Raw genomic sequence first — 19,084 nt, 5'->3', positions numbered from 1 at the left:
TAAAATAGTCGCTCATCTGCTTTTTCGCATTCTCTACTATTTTTTGGTCATCAAAAAGACTTTCATTTATTCTCCAACGAAAGGATTTTTCTTCAAATCCTTTTAGAGTACATTTTATTGGGTTATGATCCGAAAGGACTTTGGGTTGGATTTCAATCTTTAAAATTTTTGATATTAAATCATTTGTTATCCAGATTTGATCTATTCTTGACATTGATTGATTTGCTTCTGAATGATATGTGAACTGTTTTTCCATTGGGTGTTTTAGTCTCCAGATATCAATTAAATTACAGTTCTCTACCATTGAAAAAAAAAGTCTTTGGTAATTTCCCTTCCTTTACTTTCCCTGATGCTCTCGTTCTGTCCATTTCCATCGAGACCACTGCATTCATATCTCCCATTATTATAATTTTTTGATCCATGTATTCAAATAGTTCCTCCTCTAGATTCCTAAAGAAGTCTATTTTGTTTTCATTGGGTGCATACACTCCGACAATTATTATTTTCTCTCCTTGCCATTTGACCTGTACTGCCACAATTCTACCTTCTTCATCTTTAAATATTTGTTGGGCTTCTATTTTATTTTTTATGTAAAGAACCACTCCTCTTTTTTTAACTTTGTCTGATGAAATAAATTCATTCCCTAATTTTTTATTTATTAAAAATTTTCTGTGTCTCCTCATTACATGTGTCTCTTGCAAACAAATAATATCCAAATTTTGCTTTTTCAAATATTGCTGAATTTTATTCCGTTTTTTTTTATCGATAATCCCATTAATATTCCATGTCCATAATTTTAACGCCATGATGATTTTTACTTTATTTATTTAATAATCAATTTTAATTTGTTTTTCTTTCTTCGTCCTCTTCTTCTTCCTCCTCTTTCTCTTCCTCCGAGTCTTGGGTAACTTCTCCCTCTGCTCCTGCCCCGAGTGGTACGGTCTCTTCACTTCCCAGTTCTTTATATCTTCTCATAAATTTATCCAATTCATCTGGTCTTGTTATTCTATGTCTCTTCCCCTTGTATGCAAAGGAGAGCCCTTCTGGGAATTCCCATCTGAATTCAATTTTGTTCTTCCTGAGAGCCTGCACCAAATTTTGATATTGGTTGCTGTCAGAGCTGGCTCCAGGTCCCAGCTCACAGAGGACCAACGCTAGCCAGCAGTAATGTACAAAAGTCTTTATTGAAGTACAGTTTCCATTTTCAAGCCGCAGCGCCCCAGCTCTACGTCTAGGATTAGATCGGCGAAGCTCCATCTGAATCTCCGCCCCCTGTACACCAGTTTAAGACTCTAGCCTTACTCCACCTCTTCCGTCTCTCCTTTCTCCTCTGGGTCCTGTTACCCCCCCGGGGTCCCTTCCTTCCTGGATTCTTCTGACGCTGACGTTGACCCCCCTGACTCCTCCCGCTCTTTCCGGCGGGCTTTGGGACCTGGCTCCCTATCCGGGCTGCCAACTGTGCCGCCCTCCTGTACATTTGAACTTGGCGTGCGCGCCCAGCCTTCAACCTTCCTCTTGACCGTTTCCTCGCTCCCCGATGGAGGCGTGGCCAATCCTGCCTCCTGTCCTCCCGCTGGCAGTGCGCCGCCTGATCCCGATGCCTGAGACTCCTCCCCCCTACTGCACTCTGGCGTGGACGCTGATCCTGATTTCCAACTGCTGCTCTCTGAGTCCCCTCTGGCCCCTTCTTCCTGGGGTGTCCCCCTCGGCACCCCCCTTGCCCTGACCATGGGGGCCCCTTTCTGTGAATCTTCCGATTCGCTGGAAAGACTCGGAGACCTCGGACTGCTGTCATCGCTAACATTTCCTTCGGACTCCTCCCCCTCGCTCTCTATTTCCTCCCTTTCCTGTGCCTCTGCTCCTGAACCCCTGACAGTTGCGTTTTTTCAGCAAATGTAGTGGGACATCTTTAAAGATGATTATGTTATTCCCTCCAATGTTCAGTCTTTTCTCTCTGTTTTTTTGTAAAATTAAATTTCTCATCTCTCTATCTTTAAATATCACCAAGCAGTCTCCTGGGAATTTCTTCGCTTTGTTTGTCCTCACTTTGATTCTGAAAGCATTCTGTACTGTCTTTGCAACTTCTTCTTCTTCCATCTCCATCCAAATCGCAATTTCTTTAATCAGTTTCTCCTTTATTTCTTCCCCTTGTGTCTCTGGAATTCATCTAAGTCTTAAATTACTCTCCCTCTGCCTCAGTTCATTCATTGAAATAGCATCCTTTAGTTCTTCCTGAGTTTTATTAACTTCTGCCACCTCTGCTCTAATCTTTTCCTCTCCCTTCTTTAATTCCTTGATCTCATTTTTGTTCTTTTTTGCCCCCTCTTCTAAATTTTGTGTCCTTTTTATCATATCTCTCAACTGCCCCTTAATTTCTGTAATAGATTCATCTATTTTTTCCACCGTAACGTCAATTTTTTTGTCCACTTGCTCCAACTTGGATCCAATGTTTTTTTCACTCTTATGTATTTCCGATTTTAACTCTGATTTAAGTTCAATTATCATCTTTAATAGTTCTCCTTTTGTGTCAGATTCCTGTCTTCATCCTTTTCTTTCTGCTGGTGTTCCTTCTCCTTTCTTTTGTGTGTGTGTGCCATTTTCTAAGTTTGTAAATATCCACCAGGGGGCGTTTTGTCGCTGTTCAACCAAATATATATTGTCTTTATTTCTATAATATCCTCCAAAGGGCCAGTAGGGGGTGTTCTAATTTTGCCCAACCAGCGTATTTATCACAAAAATAAATAGATGGTATTCTTCCCAATCCTTATTTTTTAAAAAATTTAAATTTTAATTCTTCTTGCCTCTTGGTTGGCCAAATCCAATATTTTTATCCGATGTACAACAGTCTTAAACCCCCTTCCGCCACTTAGTTTCACTCCAATTATAATCCAAAAAAGGGGTCGAAAAAAGGAGAACCAAAAAAAGAAAAATACGAAGGCTGTTCCTCAAAATTGTAATCCTTATGGCCCGCAGCTCTCCCACCCTCAAAAATAAGGTCTTCCCAGTTCTCAGAGTCACAAAAAAAAAGAAAATAAGCAACAAGGGGAGAGACCGAAGTTTACAAAAATCTCCTGTCCCTTTTAAAAATCTCCTGTCCCTTTTTAAACCAACTTCCAAAAGGGGGGGGGGTAAAGGGGGAGAAGAAGAACCCAAGTCCAAAAAGCAAAAATCAATCAGTCCGTAACTTTAAAGTCACACAAGATGGCGACTCCTCACCCTTCACAAAGTAAAACAGGGGGGGCGGTCTTTCTTCTTCTTAAATTAAAATAAAAAGCACAAATTTAGTTCATTTGTCTAGACCAGTATAATCCAATATAGCTCGAAGCTCTGCCAACTCACATGCAGAAGAAAAAATATCCAAATACCGAGAATGGGTATAAAAATTCAATCCATATAGCTTATTGTGCAGTTCTTTTGAAAACGAAAGTAATCTGGCCAAGAATGCTGCGTCACCCAGTTCTTTTCCAAAAACCAAATAAATCCCAAAAATAAAGAGAAAATAGTACCATCAAATTATAGGGAATAAAGCCAGAATATCTTCTCCCCCCATAAGTCCAAATTTAAAACTTTAACTCCACGGAGGAGCAGATCTTTTTGCTCAAAACACCTCCGTTTGTTTTTTACTCACAGTTCGGTCTGCTCTGTAAATAGTCCCTGCGTTTTCTCCGGAGCCCAGACAAAGTTGACCTCCTGTTTTTTCCTTTGTCTGTTTCGAATTAGGTCCGAATCCACAAATTTAATCTTCTCTTTAGTGTTGCTAATTCGAGTTCTTTGATTTGGAAAGCCGCTCGCTCCAGTGGGAAGGCTCGGGGCTTCGCTCCCTGAGGCTGGCAATGGCGTCCCGCTGTCGGCCCTTCTACACCGCCGCTCTCGTCTCCTCTTAAAGAGGATACTTGGCAGCCGGGAGAATCGCTCTTCTGGCAGCGCTGGGATCCTCGACCACTGAATATCCTTTCAGTGGGTTTTGGGGGGTTACGGCGCCCTTGTAACACCCCCTTTAATGCCTCTTTGGAGCTAATCCCCCTCTCCCGAGGGGAATTCGCCTCCTTCCACCTCGCGATCCGACCGGAAGTCTTGTGGTGCACTCTCTCTAGTGCCTGGTAGTCCTCCTGGGCAGTCTCAAGACCCTCCACCAAAGGTAGCTGTGAGCCCTCCAAACTGAGCACTATAGCTCCTAGGGCTTTCTGGTTTTTCCTCTGTGAGGCTTGGATCTCCAAAGAATTGGAAACAAGAGTCAAAAGAATCGAAATCAATCCCAGAACCTTTTCAGACCATAATTCCCTGATTATAGAATTACAAAAAGAAAGCCAAATCTCTTTTAGATGGAGAAAATGAAGATTAAATGATGATTTATTAGATGATCACAAATTTGTTGAAAAAGCAAAAAAGACCTTGATGGATTATTTTGAAATAAATAGTCAAGGGATAACAAAGTTACAGACGGTCTGGGATGCAAGCAAGGCTGTAATGAGAGGACTCTTTATACAACAAAATTCATTTAAAAGGAAATTGAGAGAGAAAAAGAAAAAAGAAATATTAGAGGATGTCAGGGAACTGCCATCGGAGCCAGAAGGAGAGGGAGGGCTCCAGAGGAATTCCAGAGAGCGTCCCGGGAGGGAGAGAAGCAGCACATCTTCTGGGGAAGGAAATCAGCATAGCACCAGTGGAGGAGGGGGGCAGATGGAGGAATCGGTGAGGTGGCTCCAAGACTCCTTGCTGGGGACCAGCGGGGAGAGCACGGGTCCTCCGATGCCCACACCCTCCCTGCGCAGAAGGCTTCCGCGCAGAGAAAGTAGGCGGCGACTAGGCGTCAAAGAACTTTTATGCTGGAAGAAGTTCAAGAAACGCCCACTGACGGATTCTGCCAGCGATTGAGACAGCCACGGGTGAGTGGCTGTCCGGACAAGAAAGGTTCACTCAGGCAACCCAGCCAGGTGTTGGCACCGATTTAAGCACGAGCAACCCCTAGAACCATTACAGAGGAAATTATGAAAAAGGAGAAACAGCTGCCAAACAAAGCAAACAAAGAGGCAGTAAAACAGGCAATCAAAACATTACAAATCCAATACTCAATGATCATAAATGAGAAAATCAGCTGGAAAATAAAAAGAGTAAAACAAAAATATTTTGAGCATGCAAATAAACCGGGGAAGTTGTTAGCCTGGCAGTTGAATAAAAGCGAACAAAGGAACTCCATAAATAAAATTAACATAAATGGCAGAATGACAGACAAGCTGAAGGAAATACGAGAAGGCTTTGTTAAATATTTTTCTGAGTTGTATAGACAAGGGAAAGAAAAAGCATTTAACATAGAAGAGTACATTAGGAAAAGCAATATGCCATATTTAAAAGAAGAACAAAGGGACATTCTTAACTCCCAGATAACAATGCAAGAAATACTTGATGCAATAAAAAGCTCTAAAAATGGGGGACTTCCGGTGGAGCGTGATTCTGCCGCAAGCGGGGATTTCTCCGGGAGGAGAATCCCGTCCTATTTTGGATAAATAGGGGTCCTACAGGGCGCAGTAGCCCCCAAATTTAATCTCTGGGGGGGATATCCAGAGTGACAGGTTCCCAGCGAAGCCAGGAGCAGCCCGCCCGGCCGTCAGGTAACTCCACAAAAAGGGGCAACGAGAATGGCGGAGCGGGGCAGCGGGTGAAGGGAAGCCATTTTCTATATCCAAATAGCGAAGCCCCGAGCTTGCAAGAGAAACGCTCCATTCTCAAATAGAAGAAATTCGGACCTAATTGGATTATAAATTTGACGGCAATAAATAAGGAAGGATTCGGAATACAAAGTTAAAAGCACGGAGTTCAGCTGTCATCTGGAGTCAGTTTAGACGCAACGCAGCACGCAGAGCTGGAAAAGGAAAGTGAGTTGCCGCTAGCGGCTATTGTTTCTTTCTCTCCACGAACTCTTTTAAGAAGTAACTTTTTAAAAGAAGTTACAAGTATCAAGGGACTAGTAAAGCTAAAAGGGAGAGCAGAAAGTTACGATTTTGAAAACTGGAGGTCTTTGATGTAACGGAGGGGAAAGCAGAGGACTGAAGTGCTTGGTCACTTTCGCTTTTAAAACAACAAAGAACTGCATATGGAAAGGGAGCTTCCGACTCCATTACTAAGATTTGGTTGAAACTGTGACATTGTGAAAATAGCGGATAAACGGTTTTCTTTTAAATTCTTTTTTTTCTTTGAGTCTTTTCTACGTTTTTTGATGAAGGACATAACATTTGAAAGTGACTTGTGCCTCTTTAGTACTGGAAAGTGACCTGTGCTTATTCTTTTTTATTATTATTATTATTTATTTTTTTCTTTTTGTGAACTTCGTCCCTGGAACTTGGCTATGTTGATATTTTGGATATAATTTTTGGAAAGTGTTAAAAACTGGATATAATTTTGGAAAAAGATTTTTTTGGAATCCTCTTTCTCCTGGGGTCTGTGTTGATATCTTTGCTTCCTTTTTTTTATATACACCATTTGGCCTGGGGTGGACAGTGGGGCAAGACTTGCCTTTAAATTACACTTCCCTTGAAGAGGAAATCGTGGATTAATTTGAAAACCAACTTATTTGGAGATAGCCTAATTGGTGGCAAGAAAGATATATATCGTTTGGATCCTGTTTATGTTTTGTCTAACTCATTTGGAGGAATAGCCTAATTGGTGGCAAGAAGATTTATTTTGCTTTGATCTGGTTTTCACCTTGTTCATTTGACCCTATGGCTGGGTTTAAAATAGATAAACTATTTGATATAAACAAAGATTGGAAATTGATATAATTATTTTCTAAAGATGTCACATCAGCAGAAGAAAGGGGCGGATGGGGGAACACCAGTAGAGAGGAAAGGGTCCAAACAAGAAGCAGATTTTAAAACAGAAATTTTGAAAATGTTTGCCGAAATCAAGCAAAGTGAAAAGAATTTAGAGTCTAAATTAGAATCAGTAGATAATAAGATTGGAAAAATGGATAAAAAAATTGATGAAACAGTTAATGAACTCAAAGGGCAGATAAAAGAGGTATCTAAAAAAACACAATCACTAGAGGAAGGATTGAAGAGAACGAAACAAGAATTGAAGGAAGTGAAGCGAGAGGAAGAGAAGAGGAAAGTAGAAATGGTGGAACTAAATAAATCTCAGGAAGAAATTAAAGACGTTATTGCTATGAATGAACTTAGACAGAGGGAGGTTAACCTGAGGTTGAGAGCCGTCCCGGAGATACAGAATGAAAATATTAAGGAGAGACTGATATCAGAATTGGCCAAATGGATGGCATTACCAGTAGAGGAGGTTGCAAAAACAGTACAAAATGCATTCAGAATGAGAGTAAGAACAACCAAAGCGAGAAAATTTCCAGGAGACTGCTTAATCACTTTTAAAGATAGCGAAATGAGAAATTTGATATTGCAGAACAGAGAGAAAAGATTATACATAGAAGGAAATTATGTAATCATCTTCAAAGACATACCAATAAGATTGTTGAAATGAAGAGACCCATACAAATCATTGGTACAGATTTTTAAGAAAAACAACATTGAGTTTAAGTGGGAATTCGCAGAGGGGATTTCATTTTTTTACAAAAGCAAAAAGCACAGGTTGACGAGTCCAGAAGAAACAGGGAAGTTTTTGAGAAGGTATAAGGATTTAAAAGCAGATGATGGAGAAGAAGGAGAAGTTAAAGCAGCAGAAAAAGGAGCAGGAGCCAAGGAGGAATCGGAACCGGGCGAAGAAGAAGAAGAGAATGGAAAAAAGCCGGAAGATGAAGAAGAGGAAGAAGGAGAAGAGACAGATAGATTATGAAAAAGTAAAAATATAATAAAATTATTTAATTGGAAATCATCATGGCACTAAAATTATGAAATTGGAATATTAATGGGATGAACGAGGAAAAAAAACGGAATAAAATTGAACAGTTTTTGAAAAAGAAAAATCTGGACATTATATGTTTACAATAGACACACGTCGCTAGAAAACATAGAAGAATCTTGATTAACAAAAGACTAGGAAATGAATTTATATCTTCAGACAAAGAGAAAAAAAGAGGGGTTGTTTTATACATCAAAAGTAAAATTGAATCACAACAAATCTTCAAAGATGAAGAAGGAAGGATTATAGCAGTCCGGATCAAATGGCAAGGGGAAAGTTTGATAATTGTCGGGATCTATGCACCTAATGGAAATACGACTGACTTTTACAAAGCTCTAGAAGAAAAGTTATTTGAATATATGGATCAGAAAATTATAATAATGGGAGACATGAATGGAGTGGTCTCATTAGAAATGGATAGACTAAGAGACGGACTAAGTAAAGAAGGAAAATTACCGAAGACTTTTTTCTCAATGGTTAAGAACTGTAATTTGATTGACATTTGGAGACTCAGACATCCATTGGATGTTTTTTTCTCTGAACCGAATCAATCATTCTCAAGAATAGATCAAATATGGGTCTCAAATGAACTTACGCCAAGAGTTTTACAAATTGAGATTCAACCAAAAGTAATTTCTGATCACAACCCAATAAAAATGGAATTAAAAGGTTTTGAGGAAAGAACCTTTAGATGGAAAATTAATGATTATCTTCTTGATGATCAAAAAATTATAGAAAAAGCACAAAATAAATTAATGGAATACTTTGTGGACAATTATAACAAAGGTACAAAAATAAGTGTAGTTTGGGACGCAAGCAAGGCAGTGATGAGAGGTTTTTTTATTCAGCAGAATTCATTGAGGAATAAGAACAGAGAAAAAGGGAAGAAAGAAATTTTAGAACAGATAATGGACAAAGAGCAAAAATTAATTAAAAAACCAAATAACTCAAAATTAAAACAAGAAATTAAGACTTTGCAAACACAATTTGCAATGATAATAAATAAAGAAGTAGAACTGAATATCAAAAGGTTAAGACAGAAAAACTTTGAATTCGCTAATAAATCAGGTAAATGGTTTGCGTGGCAAATCAAAAAAAGAAAGGAGCAGAATACTATTAACAAAATTTCTGTGAATGGTGAAGAGATTGATAATCTGAAAGGAATTAGAAAAGGATTTTTGGACTTTTATAGACAATTATACAAAAACAGAGAAAGGAATAATATGAGGAAAATAGAGCAATTTTTGAAAGGAAAAAAGGTGCAGAAGATCCCGACAGAAAATAAAGACCAACTGAATGCCCCAATAACCAGTGAAGAGATAAAAGAGACAATAAAGGGATTGAAGAGGGGGGAGGCTCCAGGACCAGATGGATTTACATCAGGCTACTATAAAGAATTGAGAGATGTGTTGATGATACCATTGAAAGAAGTTATGAATAATATTTTAAAAGAAAGAGACATCCCGGAAACATGGAAAGAAGCATTTATTACATTTATCCCTAAACAGGATTCGGATTTAACACAAGTTAAAAACTATAGGCCTATTTCATTGCTGAATACAGACTACAAAATATTTGCAGGGATTTTAGCGAATAGAATGAAAAAGATATTATGAGAAATCATTCATAAAGATCAAGCGGGTTTTCTTCCAGGCAGACAGATGAAAGACAACATAAGAAATATAATTAATATTTTAGAATATCTGACTGCCAGGAATGAAAAACAAGCTATATTAATGTTTGTGGACGCAGAACAGGCCTTCAATAACATTGCATGGGATTTTATGTTGAAAAATCTTGAGTTGATGGATGTAGGAAATGAGTTTTTTAATGGGATAAAAAAAAATGATAAGATTGTACATTTGTGTTGAAAAATAATAAAAATTATTTTAATAATAATAATAATAATAATAATAATAATCTCTAAAAATGGCAAGTCTCCAGGCCCGGATGGCTTTACGGCAAAATATTATAAGATATTAAATGAACAATTAGTGAACCCATTGAAAGATGTCATGAATGAAATACTGAACACAGGCGAAATCCCTGTGAAATATAATGAATTGAAAAAGATGTTAAAATATACATTTGTAAAAAAAGCAGAGGCCTTTCTTCTAGGGATTACAGGAAAGGAAATAAGAAGGAAAGACTGTAAACTTTTCCAATACACAGTCACAGCAGCAAGAATTCTACTGGCCCAGAAATTGAAACAAGAGGAAATACCGATGATAGAAGAATGGAGAATGAAATTAACAGACTATGCAGAACTGGATAAACTAACTGGGAAAATTAGATATCTTTGAGACCAAAAGTTCATCAAGGACTGGGGAAAATTTGTTGAATATCTGAAAATAATATGTGATGTTCAAACAATGCTAGCGGGGTTTCAAGAAGCACTGTGAAAGTTGAGATATATTGCTAAAAAGAAATAGATAGGGGGAGGGAAGACTAATGGCAATAAAAACAGAAGAAATGCGTAATTGAGAGGGAAAAACGGATGACTGTCAGAGAAGCTGAAGGAAGTCCAAACAGAGTTAAATTTGTGAAAAATTTGATAAGATTGTACATTTGTGTTGAAAAATAATAATAATAATAATAATAATAATAATAATAATAATAATAATAATAATAGCTCTAAAAATGGCAAGTCTCCAGGCCCGGATGGCTTTACGGCAAAATATTATAAGATATTAAATGAACAATTAGTGAACCCATTGAAAGATGTCATGAATGAAATACTGAACACAGGCGAAATCCCAGAAACATGGAAACAGGCCTATATAACAGTAATTCCAAAACAAGGCGCAGATTTGCTGCAAATTAAAAACTATAGGCCTATTTCCTTGTTAAATAATGATTATAAATTATTTGCAAATATCCTAGCTAACAGATTAAAAAAAAATTTTTTTAAATATAATTTTTATTCAGTTTACAAATAAGACAAATTAATACAATTCAAACAATTTATAAAACCATTCTCTCATTTTTTTACTTCCCTCAACTTGGCTGGTACTCCTTCCCTTCTCAATTTTCCACACATTTCTTAGTTCTTATCTACTTCTTAAATTAAATCTGCTTTCAGTCCATAATTTTAACTTTCTTTTTTAGAAAGCTTCGCTAAACGTTACAGATTAAAAAAAAATATTAAATGAATATATACATCAAGACCAAGCTGGGTTCCTATCAGGAAGACAAATGAAGGAGAATATAAGGAATATTTTGACTATAATAGAATATTTGGAGGCTAAAAATGAAAAGAAAGTGGCAATGATGTTTATAGACGCTAAAAAAGCCTTCGATAATGTTTCTTGGAAGTTCATGATAAAGTTGTTAGAACAAATCAGAAGTGGTCCCAAGTTTTAAAAAGCAATAGCAGCAATCTATTCAGAACAAAAAGCTAAACTAATTATAAATCAGGTGACAACGGATGATTGTAAGATCCAAAAAGGAACAAGACAAGGATGCCCATTATCACCATTATTGTTTATTCTGGTCTTGGAAGTACTTGCCAAATACATAAGAGCAAATAAAGAGATTACAGGTGTAAAAATTGGGAAAAGTGAATTCAAGTTAAAAGCGTATGCAGATGATCTAGTGATAACAGTGGAAGAACCTAAAACTTCACTCCCTAAAGTAATAGAAAAAAATCAGAATTTTGGGGAAGTGGCAGGATTTAAGCTAAATAAGAATAAAACTAAATTATTAGTTAAAAACATGAAGGAAGAAGAAAGAACCGAATTAGAACAAAACATTGAGATTGAAGTCCATAAAAAGGTTAAATATTTAGGGATTTGGTTAACATCAAGAAATATAAACCTATTTAAAAATAACTATGAAAAAATTTGGCTTGAGGTAAAAGGAAATTTAGAAATATGGAGCAGAATGAATCTCTCAATGTTAGGAAAAATATCAGCGATTAAAATGAATGTGTTGCCAAAAATGCTATTTCTTTTTCAATCAATACCAGTCATCCTGAAAGATGAATGCTTTAAAAAATGGCAGAAAGAGATTTTAAGATTTATCGGGGGGGGGGGGGAGAGGCCTAGGATAAAACACAAAATACTTACAGATGTAAAAGATAGAGGCAGGTTTGCCCTCCCAGACCTTAAATTGTATTACGAATCTGCTTGTTTGGTATGGATCAGGGACTGGATGAGATTGGACAAGCAAGAGGCATTAGAACTAGAAGGACATGACAACAGATTTGGTTGGCATGCATACTTATGGTACGGGAAAGGGAAGATTCATAGAAGCTTTTACAACCATATAATCAGGAAATCATTAATGAGAGTATGGGAGAGATATAAAGACTTATTGGAACAAAAGACTCCGTGGTGGGTTTCACCACATGAAGCATTACTGCTCAAACCACTTGGAAAGAAAGGAAAATGGCTCACATATGTTGATTTATTAAAGGACCATGATGGAAAATGGAAATTAAGAGATTATGATGAGATCAAAGACCACTTTCAGAGTTGGTTGCATTATCGACAATTACATGAAACATATAAAGAAGACTGTAAGAAAGGATTTAGTTATACTAGATCTAGGTTTCAAACGGAAGTGATTGAAGGGAAAGTGAAATTACTGAAGGCCGCATATAGCATACTATTAGAATGGGAGACGAAAGATGAAGACGTAAAATCAGTTATGATTAAATGGGCACAAGATGTAGGTCACAACATTATGATGGAAGATTGGGTTAAATTATGGAAAACTGACTTAAAATTTACAGATTGTTCCCTATTGAAGGAGAATTACATGAAGATGATGTATAGATGGTACACAACACCAGTGCAGTTAGGGAAAATGTACAAAACTAGTTCAAATAGATGTTGGAAGTGTAAGGAAAAGGAGGGAACATTTTATCATATGTGGTGGGATTGTAAAGTAATTAAAAAATTTTGGGAAATGATATACAATGAATTGAAGAAAATGTTCCATTTAACATTTGTTAAAATACCCGAGGCATTTTTGTTGGGGATTGTAGGGAAAGACCTGCCAAAAAAGTTGAAAGACATCTTCATGTATGCGACAACGGCCGCAAGAGTTCTGGTAGCACAAGGATGGAAGACTGAAGAAACTCCGACTAAAGAATCATGGCAAGAAAAATTGATGGACTATGCAGAACTGGCAAAACTGACACATAAACTACGAAATAAGGATAACTGTGACTTTAAGGATGAATGGGAACCTTTCACAAAGTATTTGAAGATGCAACAAAGCGAACTGGACTCCTTGGCAGGTTTTCAATAAACATGTACATTTTTTTTTACTGATAATAATAAGCTAAACAGTTGGAGGATCTATACAACTCTGTAACATGCAGAAAATAGCATTATTGGAGAAACCAAAGACTGGAACTGAGGGAAGTCGGGTGGGGTGGGGGGATGGGTTTTATGGGGGGAGGGGGGAGGGAGGAAAAATGGGGGGGAAATAAGGATATGTTTTTGAAAAATATGTTTTGTTATAATTTTGAATAAAATTTATTTAAAAAAAAAACCGGGGCCCCTTGCTTTTGGGAAGGATCATCATTTGGTGGTGTGCCATATGCTTTGTATGCAGAGTCTCAAGTTGAAACTCTATGGCACCTCCACCTGAAAAAGGATTGGGCCACAGAGAGCTGCTGCCAGCCAGAGTAGACTTAATTAATTAATTGTGGGGTTGGAAGGGATCACAAGTGTCATCTAGTCCAACCCCCTGCAATGTAGGAATCCAAACTGGGGGAGGTCAGAAATTCATTCTGACCTGGTAGAAGGCAGCTTTTGATTTCCTAACAACTCTCTCCATGAGGCAAAATGCCTGCACACCTGCAAGGTCCGCCCCTTCAGAAGTTGGACTCCCAAGCCCCATCATCTCCAGCTGTTGACCGTGGTCAAGATCACAGGCCGTGTGTGGAGCCAAAGTTTGACTGTGTGAGCCTTGTGTGTTGCCTCAGCCAGTCCAACAGTCCTGGTGTCTCTCCTGTCTCCTTGCAGTGGGAAGTGCCGTGTGCCAGCATGGTGTGAGCCAATCCTCTGGAGAGGAGGCAGCGTGAATCAGCTCAGCTACCGAAGCCACATGGAATTGAAAAGGAGTGACCACAAGCCCGTCAGCTCCCTCTTCCTCACAGGGGTAACACCTGCCCTGGCCAGGGCTATCGTCTATTCAGGGTTTTTAGTTGCCTGCTATGTGGCACCTCCTCGAATCTGGGCAGGCCCTGACCAACAACCAGGTCCCTTTCCACACAACTCCTCCTTGGCCAATGACTTCCGGTGCAAGGAGTGGGCAGCTTTTGGCTCTGTTAAATCCCTAGGCTTCCATTCTCCACTGTTCTGAGTACACGCTGCTCCTGCAGGCATGGCAGACCACATGGGCTGAACTGTATACCTTAACCGTTGGCTCCATTCATGCAATGGAGCTTCTGTGGTACTTGGCTTGGAGCATTTGGCTTCAGCCCATTGGGTCTGGAAGTCACAGCCGCTGCCATCCTGGGGAAGCTCTCAGAGTTACAGTACTTGCCTCTTTCAGGGCTGGGAACAGGGGGGGGGGGGTGCATCAGGCATTTCTGCTCTTAACACATGCCCACCCTTTAGTCCATAGCCCCAACAAATGTGCTCTGTCCCCCCCCCCCATAGGTGAAGGTTGTGGAGGGTATTGTTCAGTTGATGGACAGGATGGAGAATGAATTCCTTCCCTCCCTGGAGGGAGGTAAAGATGAATGGGATCCTCTCCAACCCCTTAAAGAGGGTTTGCTGCAAAAAGACCAGGGGGAAAAGAAGCCCTTGGCCCATCTAGCTGTTAGGATATTTCCGTTCCACCTTAAAAGGGAGCAGGCTTTGAGTCACAGAGTCTGCGTATTTCCTGTTTTCACAGGATGTTTCTGTTGTGTCTTTGCTTTCGTTTCTCTCTCTCTCTGCCGGAGACATTGAAGCAGGCAGTCATGTTTTTCTTTGTTCTGATCAACGCAGAAATAAACTTGTAAATAATGCTCTCCTGAGTGCATCTTTCGCTGTGTGCTTTATCTGCTGATAGAGTGTGCACGGCTCTGGAATGTGGCAAGCTATTTCTGGAGCTCGTGTCGCTAATTGCTGATACTGCGTGTCTACGGGAGATCGATGGACGTCCGGAGACGACGTGGAGTCATGATGGACTTTGTCTCCCTGGCAGTATTCCAACAACACTTCACGGCACTTGCAGGAGAGTAAGACTGCGAAAGACTGCTGAGGTATGTGTGGAAGAGTCAAGTCTTTTCGTTGCCGCGGCAGAGTGCCTTTGATATCCGGCAGACTAATTGGCATGGGGAGTCGAGCCAAGCAGGCTTCGAGATTTATGAGCAGCCAAGATAAGAAGCCTCTGAAGTGAAAAGGGCTCATGGCTCAAGTGAAAAGCTGGAATGGAATTTTTCCAAGCTTCTGAAGCTGCTGACTGCCCAAAGCTAAATGGCCACAACTTTCAGACCTGGGCAGGGTACTGTGAGGGCCAGATGAGGAAGCTTGGTGTGTGGAATGCTATTACTGAGGACCCCCCCCCCCCCAGCCCCTGTGACAGATGATTGGAGGGCACAGGATTCAAGAGCCATGGGGATAATTTTGCTCTCAGTAGCTCCTGAAGAGTTAATCACCCTGGCTGGCAAGGCCAGTGCCTGTGAGATGTGGAATGCTTTGAAGGTAGCTCATCTGCCAGTCATCCCAGCCCAGAGTTTGACTGCATCAGAAGTCCTGGCTGTTTCCCAGAATGCGAGTGAATGCAGGGATGCCGAGGGCACCAGTTGCAAGCTGCAGGGAGAGCTGACTGTGATGTTATCCCAGGCAGCATTCCAGCCTCCAGGGGGAGCCAAGGAGTCGGCAGCTGAGAGCTCTGTTTCTCGTGAGAACCAAGGTCATCGCCCTTGCAGAAGCCGGAAGGCCAGAGGTAAACAGAGACAGATGCCTGCAGATGGCCCGAAGCAGAAGGGGGGTGAAGAGCCCACGCCAGTGGAAAACAAGGCTTTGTTTGCTGGCACAGCTTCACCAAAGGCTAAAGGCAAGTCTGATGGCCAGGAGCAGGGGGGCAAGCAGCTTAAGCCCACGCCGGTGGAAAACAAGGTTTTGCTTGCCAGAAAAGCTGCTCCAAAGGCCAAGGCCAGATTTGTTGTAGATTCTGGATGCACCCGTCATCTGGCAAAAGATAAGCATCTCTTTATCTCCTTCACACCTCAAGATGGTGAGGTCCACCTGGCTGACGGAAGGATGTTGCAGATCGCAGGAGAAGGGACTGTGAAACTCACAAGTCTGCACACTGCCATCAAAGATGTACTTTATGTTCCAGGTGCTGCAAGCAATTTTCTCAGTGTCCCACAGCTGACTGGCGTGGTTTTCAGATTTCCTTCAAGAGGAGCGTCTGTGTCATCAGGAAAGGCAAAGAGGACATTTTGCATGCAAAGTTTATGGATAGCTTGTTCTGTATAACTTATGATGACAATGGTGCTGCTGTGTCTAATGTTGATTCTTGTTGTGTTGCACAAATTAACAAAGTTCTTCATGCAGGATGTATTCATGAAGTACACAGAAGATTTTGTCACATGTCTTGGCAGGCGCTGGCCAAGATGCCGGAATTGGTTCAGGGTTTGAACATCAAACCTTGTAGGTTTCACATGAAATGTGTATCTTGTGCAGAGAACAAGGTGAAGGTTGCTCCAAAAGGCAAGGAGTCTAGCAGGCAGGCTTCCAAACCCTACCAGCTAGTCCACGCAGACCTGGTTGGTCCACTTGCGCCCTCTTTGGGCGGAGCAAGGTACTTCATGGTTCTAATTGATTCTTTTTCCCGGTACATTCATGTGTTTATGCTTGAGCAGAAATCGCAAGCGTTTCCTAGGTTCAAGGCATTCTGTGCTTGGTTGGACAATGTTCACAGTAAACGTATCGGCTGTCTCTTTACTGATCGAGGCGGGGAATTAACTTCTCAGCACTTTGAAGCTTTTCTGACTGAGAAGGGAATCCAGCATGACTTGTCAACGCCTAGATCGCCATGGATGAATGGGCTTGCGGAGTGAGCAAATCAAACGTTGCTGCAAGGACTGAAAACAATGTTGCATGATGCCAATCTCCCTGATAAGTTTTGGGGGGAGGCTCTGTCAACTTTTGTTTACACTTTTAATTGCAGATTGTCATCACCTATTGGTTGTACCCCCTATGAGAAGATTTTTGGTAAGAAACCTAACGTCAAGCACATGAGAATCTTTGGTTCTGACATGTGGGTACACACCCCACAGAGCAACAAGCTTGGGAAGCGTGGGGCACATGGTTTGTTCATGGGGTACGAAAAAGGAGCATACAGGGCATGGATGACTCACTCTAAGTCCATTAATTTCACAAAGAGTGTTGAGTACTGTCAGGGGTTCAGGAGCAGAGGCACAGGATAGGGAGGAAATGGAGAGCGAGGGGGAGGAGTCCGAAGGAAATGTCAGCGATGACAGCGGTCCGAGGTCTCTGAGTCTTTCCAGTGAATCGGATGATTCACAGAAAGGGGCTCCCATGGTCAGGGCAAGGGGGGTGCCCAGGGGGACACCCCAGGAAGAAGGGGCCAGAGGGGACTCAGAGAGCAGCAGTTGGAAATCCGGACCAGCGTCCACACCAGAGTGCAGTAGGGGGGAGGAGTCCCAGGCATCGGGATCAGGCGGCGCGCTGCCAGCGGGAGAACATGAGGGAGGATTGACCACGCCTCCGTCGGGGAGCGAGGAAACGGTCAAGAGGAAGGTTGAAGGCTGCGCGCGCCAAGTTCAAATGTACAGGAGGGCGGCACAGTTGGCAGCCCGGATAGGGAGCCAGGTCCTAAAGCCCGCCGAAGAGAGCGGGAGGAGTCAGGGGGGTCAACGTCTGCGTCGGAAGAGTCCAGGAAGGAAGGGACCCCGGGGGGCAGCAGGACCCAGAGGAGGAAGGAGAGACGGAAGAGGTGGAGTAAGGTTAGAGTCTTAAACTGGTGTACAGGGGGTGGAGATTCAGATGGAGCTTCGCCGGTCTAGACCCTAGACGTAGAGCTGGGGCGCTGCGGCTTGGAAATGGAAACTGTACTTCAATAAAGACTTTGGTACATTACTACCGGCTAGCGTTGGTCCTCTGTGAGCTGGGACCTGGAGCCAGCTCTGACAGTAAGCTCCATCTCGCCAAAAAAAGTTTTTGGGCACCAAGAACCTCGCAACGTGAGTCGACGCAGCGAGGGCAGAGGAGTGGTGCTTCGCGAGCTCACACAAATCAGGCAAGATGACTACAGAACAGCAACTAACGGAACTGTGAAATGCAGTGACTCAACTCAACGCGGAGGTACTGGCCTCCAAGAAAAGGGAAGAGGAAATGGATGCCGCCTGCAGAGATCTCCGAGCCAGGTTGGAAGTGCTTTCTACACTGGGGCAACCGGGACCCAAATCCGAGGGCATTGGACTGGGGAGAAGGGGAGGCAGCCTGGTATCTCATTTCGACGGGAGTTTACAGCAGTACCCTAACTTCCGAGCAGACCTGCTGTTTGCGCTGGATCTGCTAGAAAAAGACTTTAGAGATGAGCGAGAGAAAGTGGGGTTTATCTTGTCTCATTTGCATGGGGAGGCCAAAACGTGGCTGAGGAATTTATGGAGAGATAATGATCCGGCGCTCCAAAATGCGAATGCCTTCATTAAAGCGATGGATTCGTGTTTTTTATCAAAGATAGACATCGATATTGCCAGAAGAGACATACACGGGCTTAAACAAGGCAGAGCCAGTGTGAGGCAGTACCATGCCCGCTTTTTTGGCTTAGTCCATGCGCTGGGATGGGAGAAAGATTCTGCTCCAGTGAGAGACCTTTTTTGGGAAGGCTTGAATGCGGATGTGAAAGCTGAGATTGCAAGGGGGGAGAGACCAAAGAGCACTCAGCAAGTGGTCCAGAGGGCGCTGGAGATTGGGGTGCGTCTGGAAGAACGTCCTTGGAACAGAGAAGAAGGACGTTGGGGACGGGCGCCAGCCAGAGCACCTCCCCTCTCTCCCAAAGATGCAGCGCGTGCGCAATCCACACCCTCGCAGGGAGGGGGAGAAGAACCGATGGAGATTGGAGGTGCCAGGGCTCAGTCAGCTACCAGAGCCCTAACACCGGGAGCAGTCAAAGCGAAGCCTCCTAGAGGGAACAGGAAGTGCTACATCTGCGACAGTGCTCAGCACATGGCGAAAGAGTGTCCCCAGAGGCTCCACAAGCACACTGCAGCCTCTGCAACAGTCACAGACGCAACTCAGCAGAG

The 19,084-nt window shown here is 41.7% G+C and overlaps 1 protein-coding gene across 1 annotated transcript in view; it reads left to right on the top strand.

The window, feature by feature from the left end:
• LOC310668758 (inositol polyphosphate 5-phosphatase OCRL-like) overlaps positions 1-19,084 on the top strand; it is a gene marked incomplete at both ends in the record, with an annotated part of 57,961 nt that overhangs the window by 23,252 nt on the left and 15,625 nt on the right. The window contains 3 exon segments of the mRNA XM_083422091.1: positions 13,839-13,974; positions 14,478-14,550; positions 15,445-15,509. Of these exon segments, the coding sequence (XP_083278217.1) occupies positions 13,839-13,974; positions 14,478-14,550; positions 15,445-15,509 (274 nt within the window).

This window comes from Podarcis tiliguerta (assembly GCF_965153285.1).
Source record: "Podarcis tiliguerta genome assembly, chromosome: W".
NCBI lineage: Eukaryota > Metazoa > Chordata > Lepidosauria > Squamata > Lacertidae > Podarcis > Podarcis tiliguerta.
The sequence above is the reverse complement of the archived record's forward strand: the minus strand, read 5'-3'. Positions and strand labels throughout refer to the sequence as shown.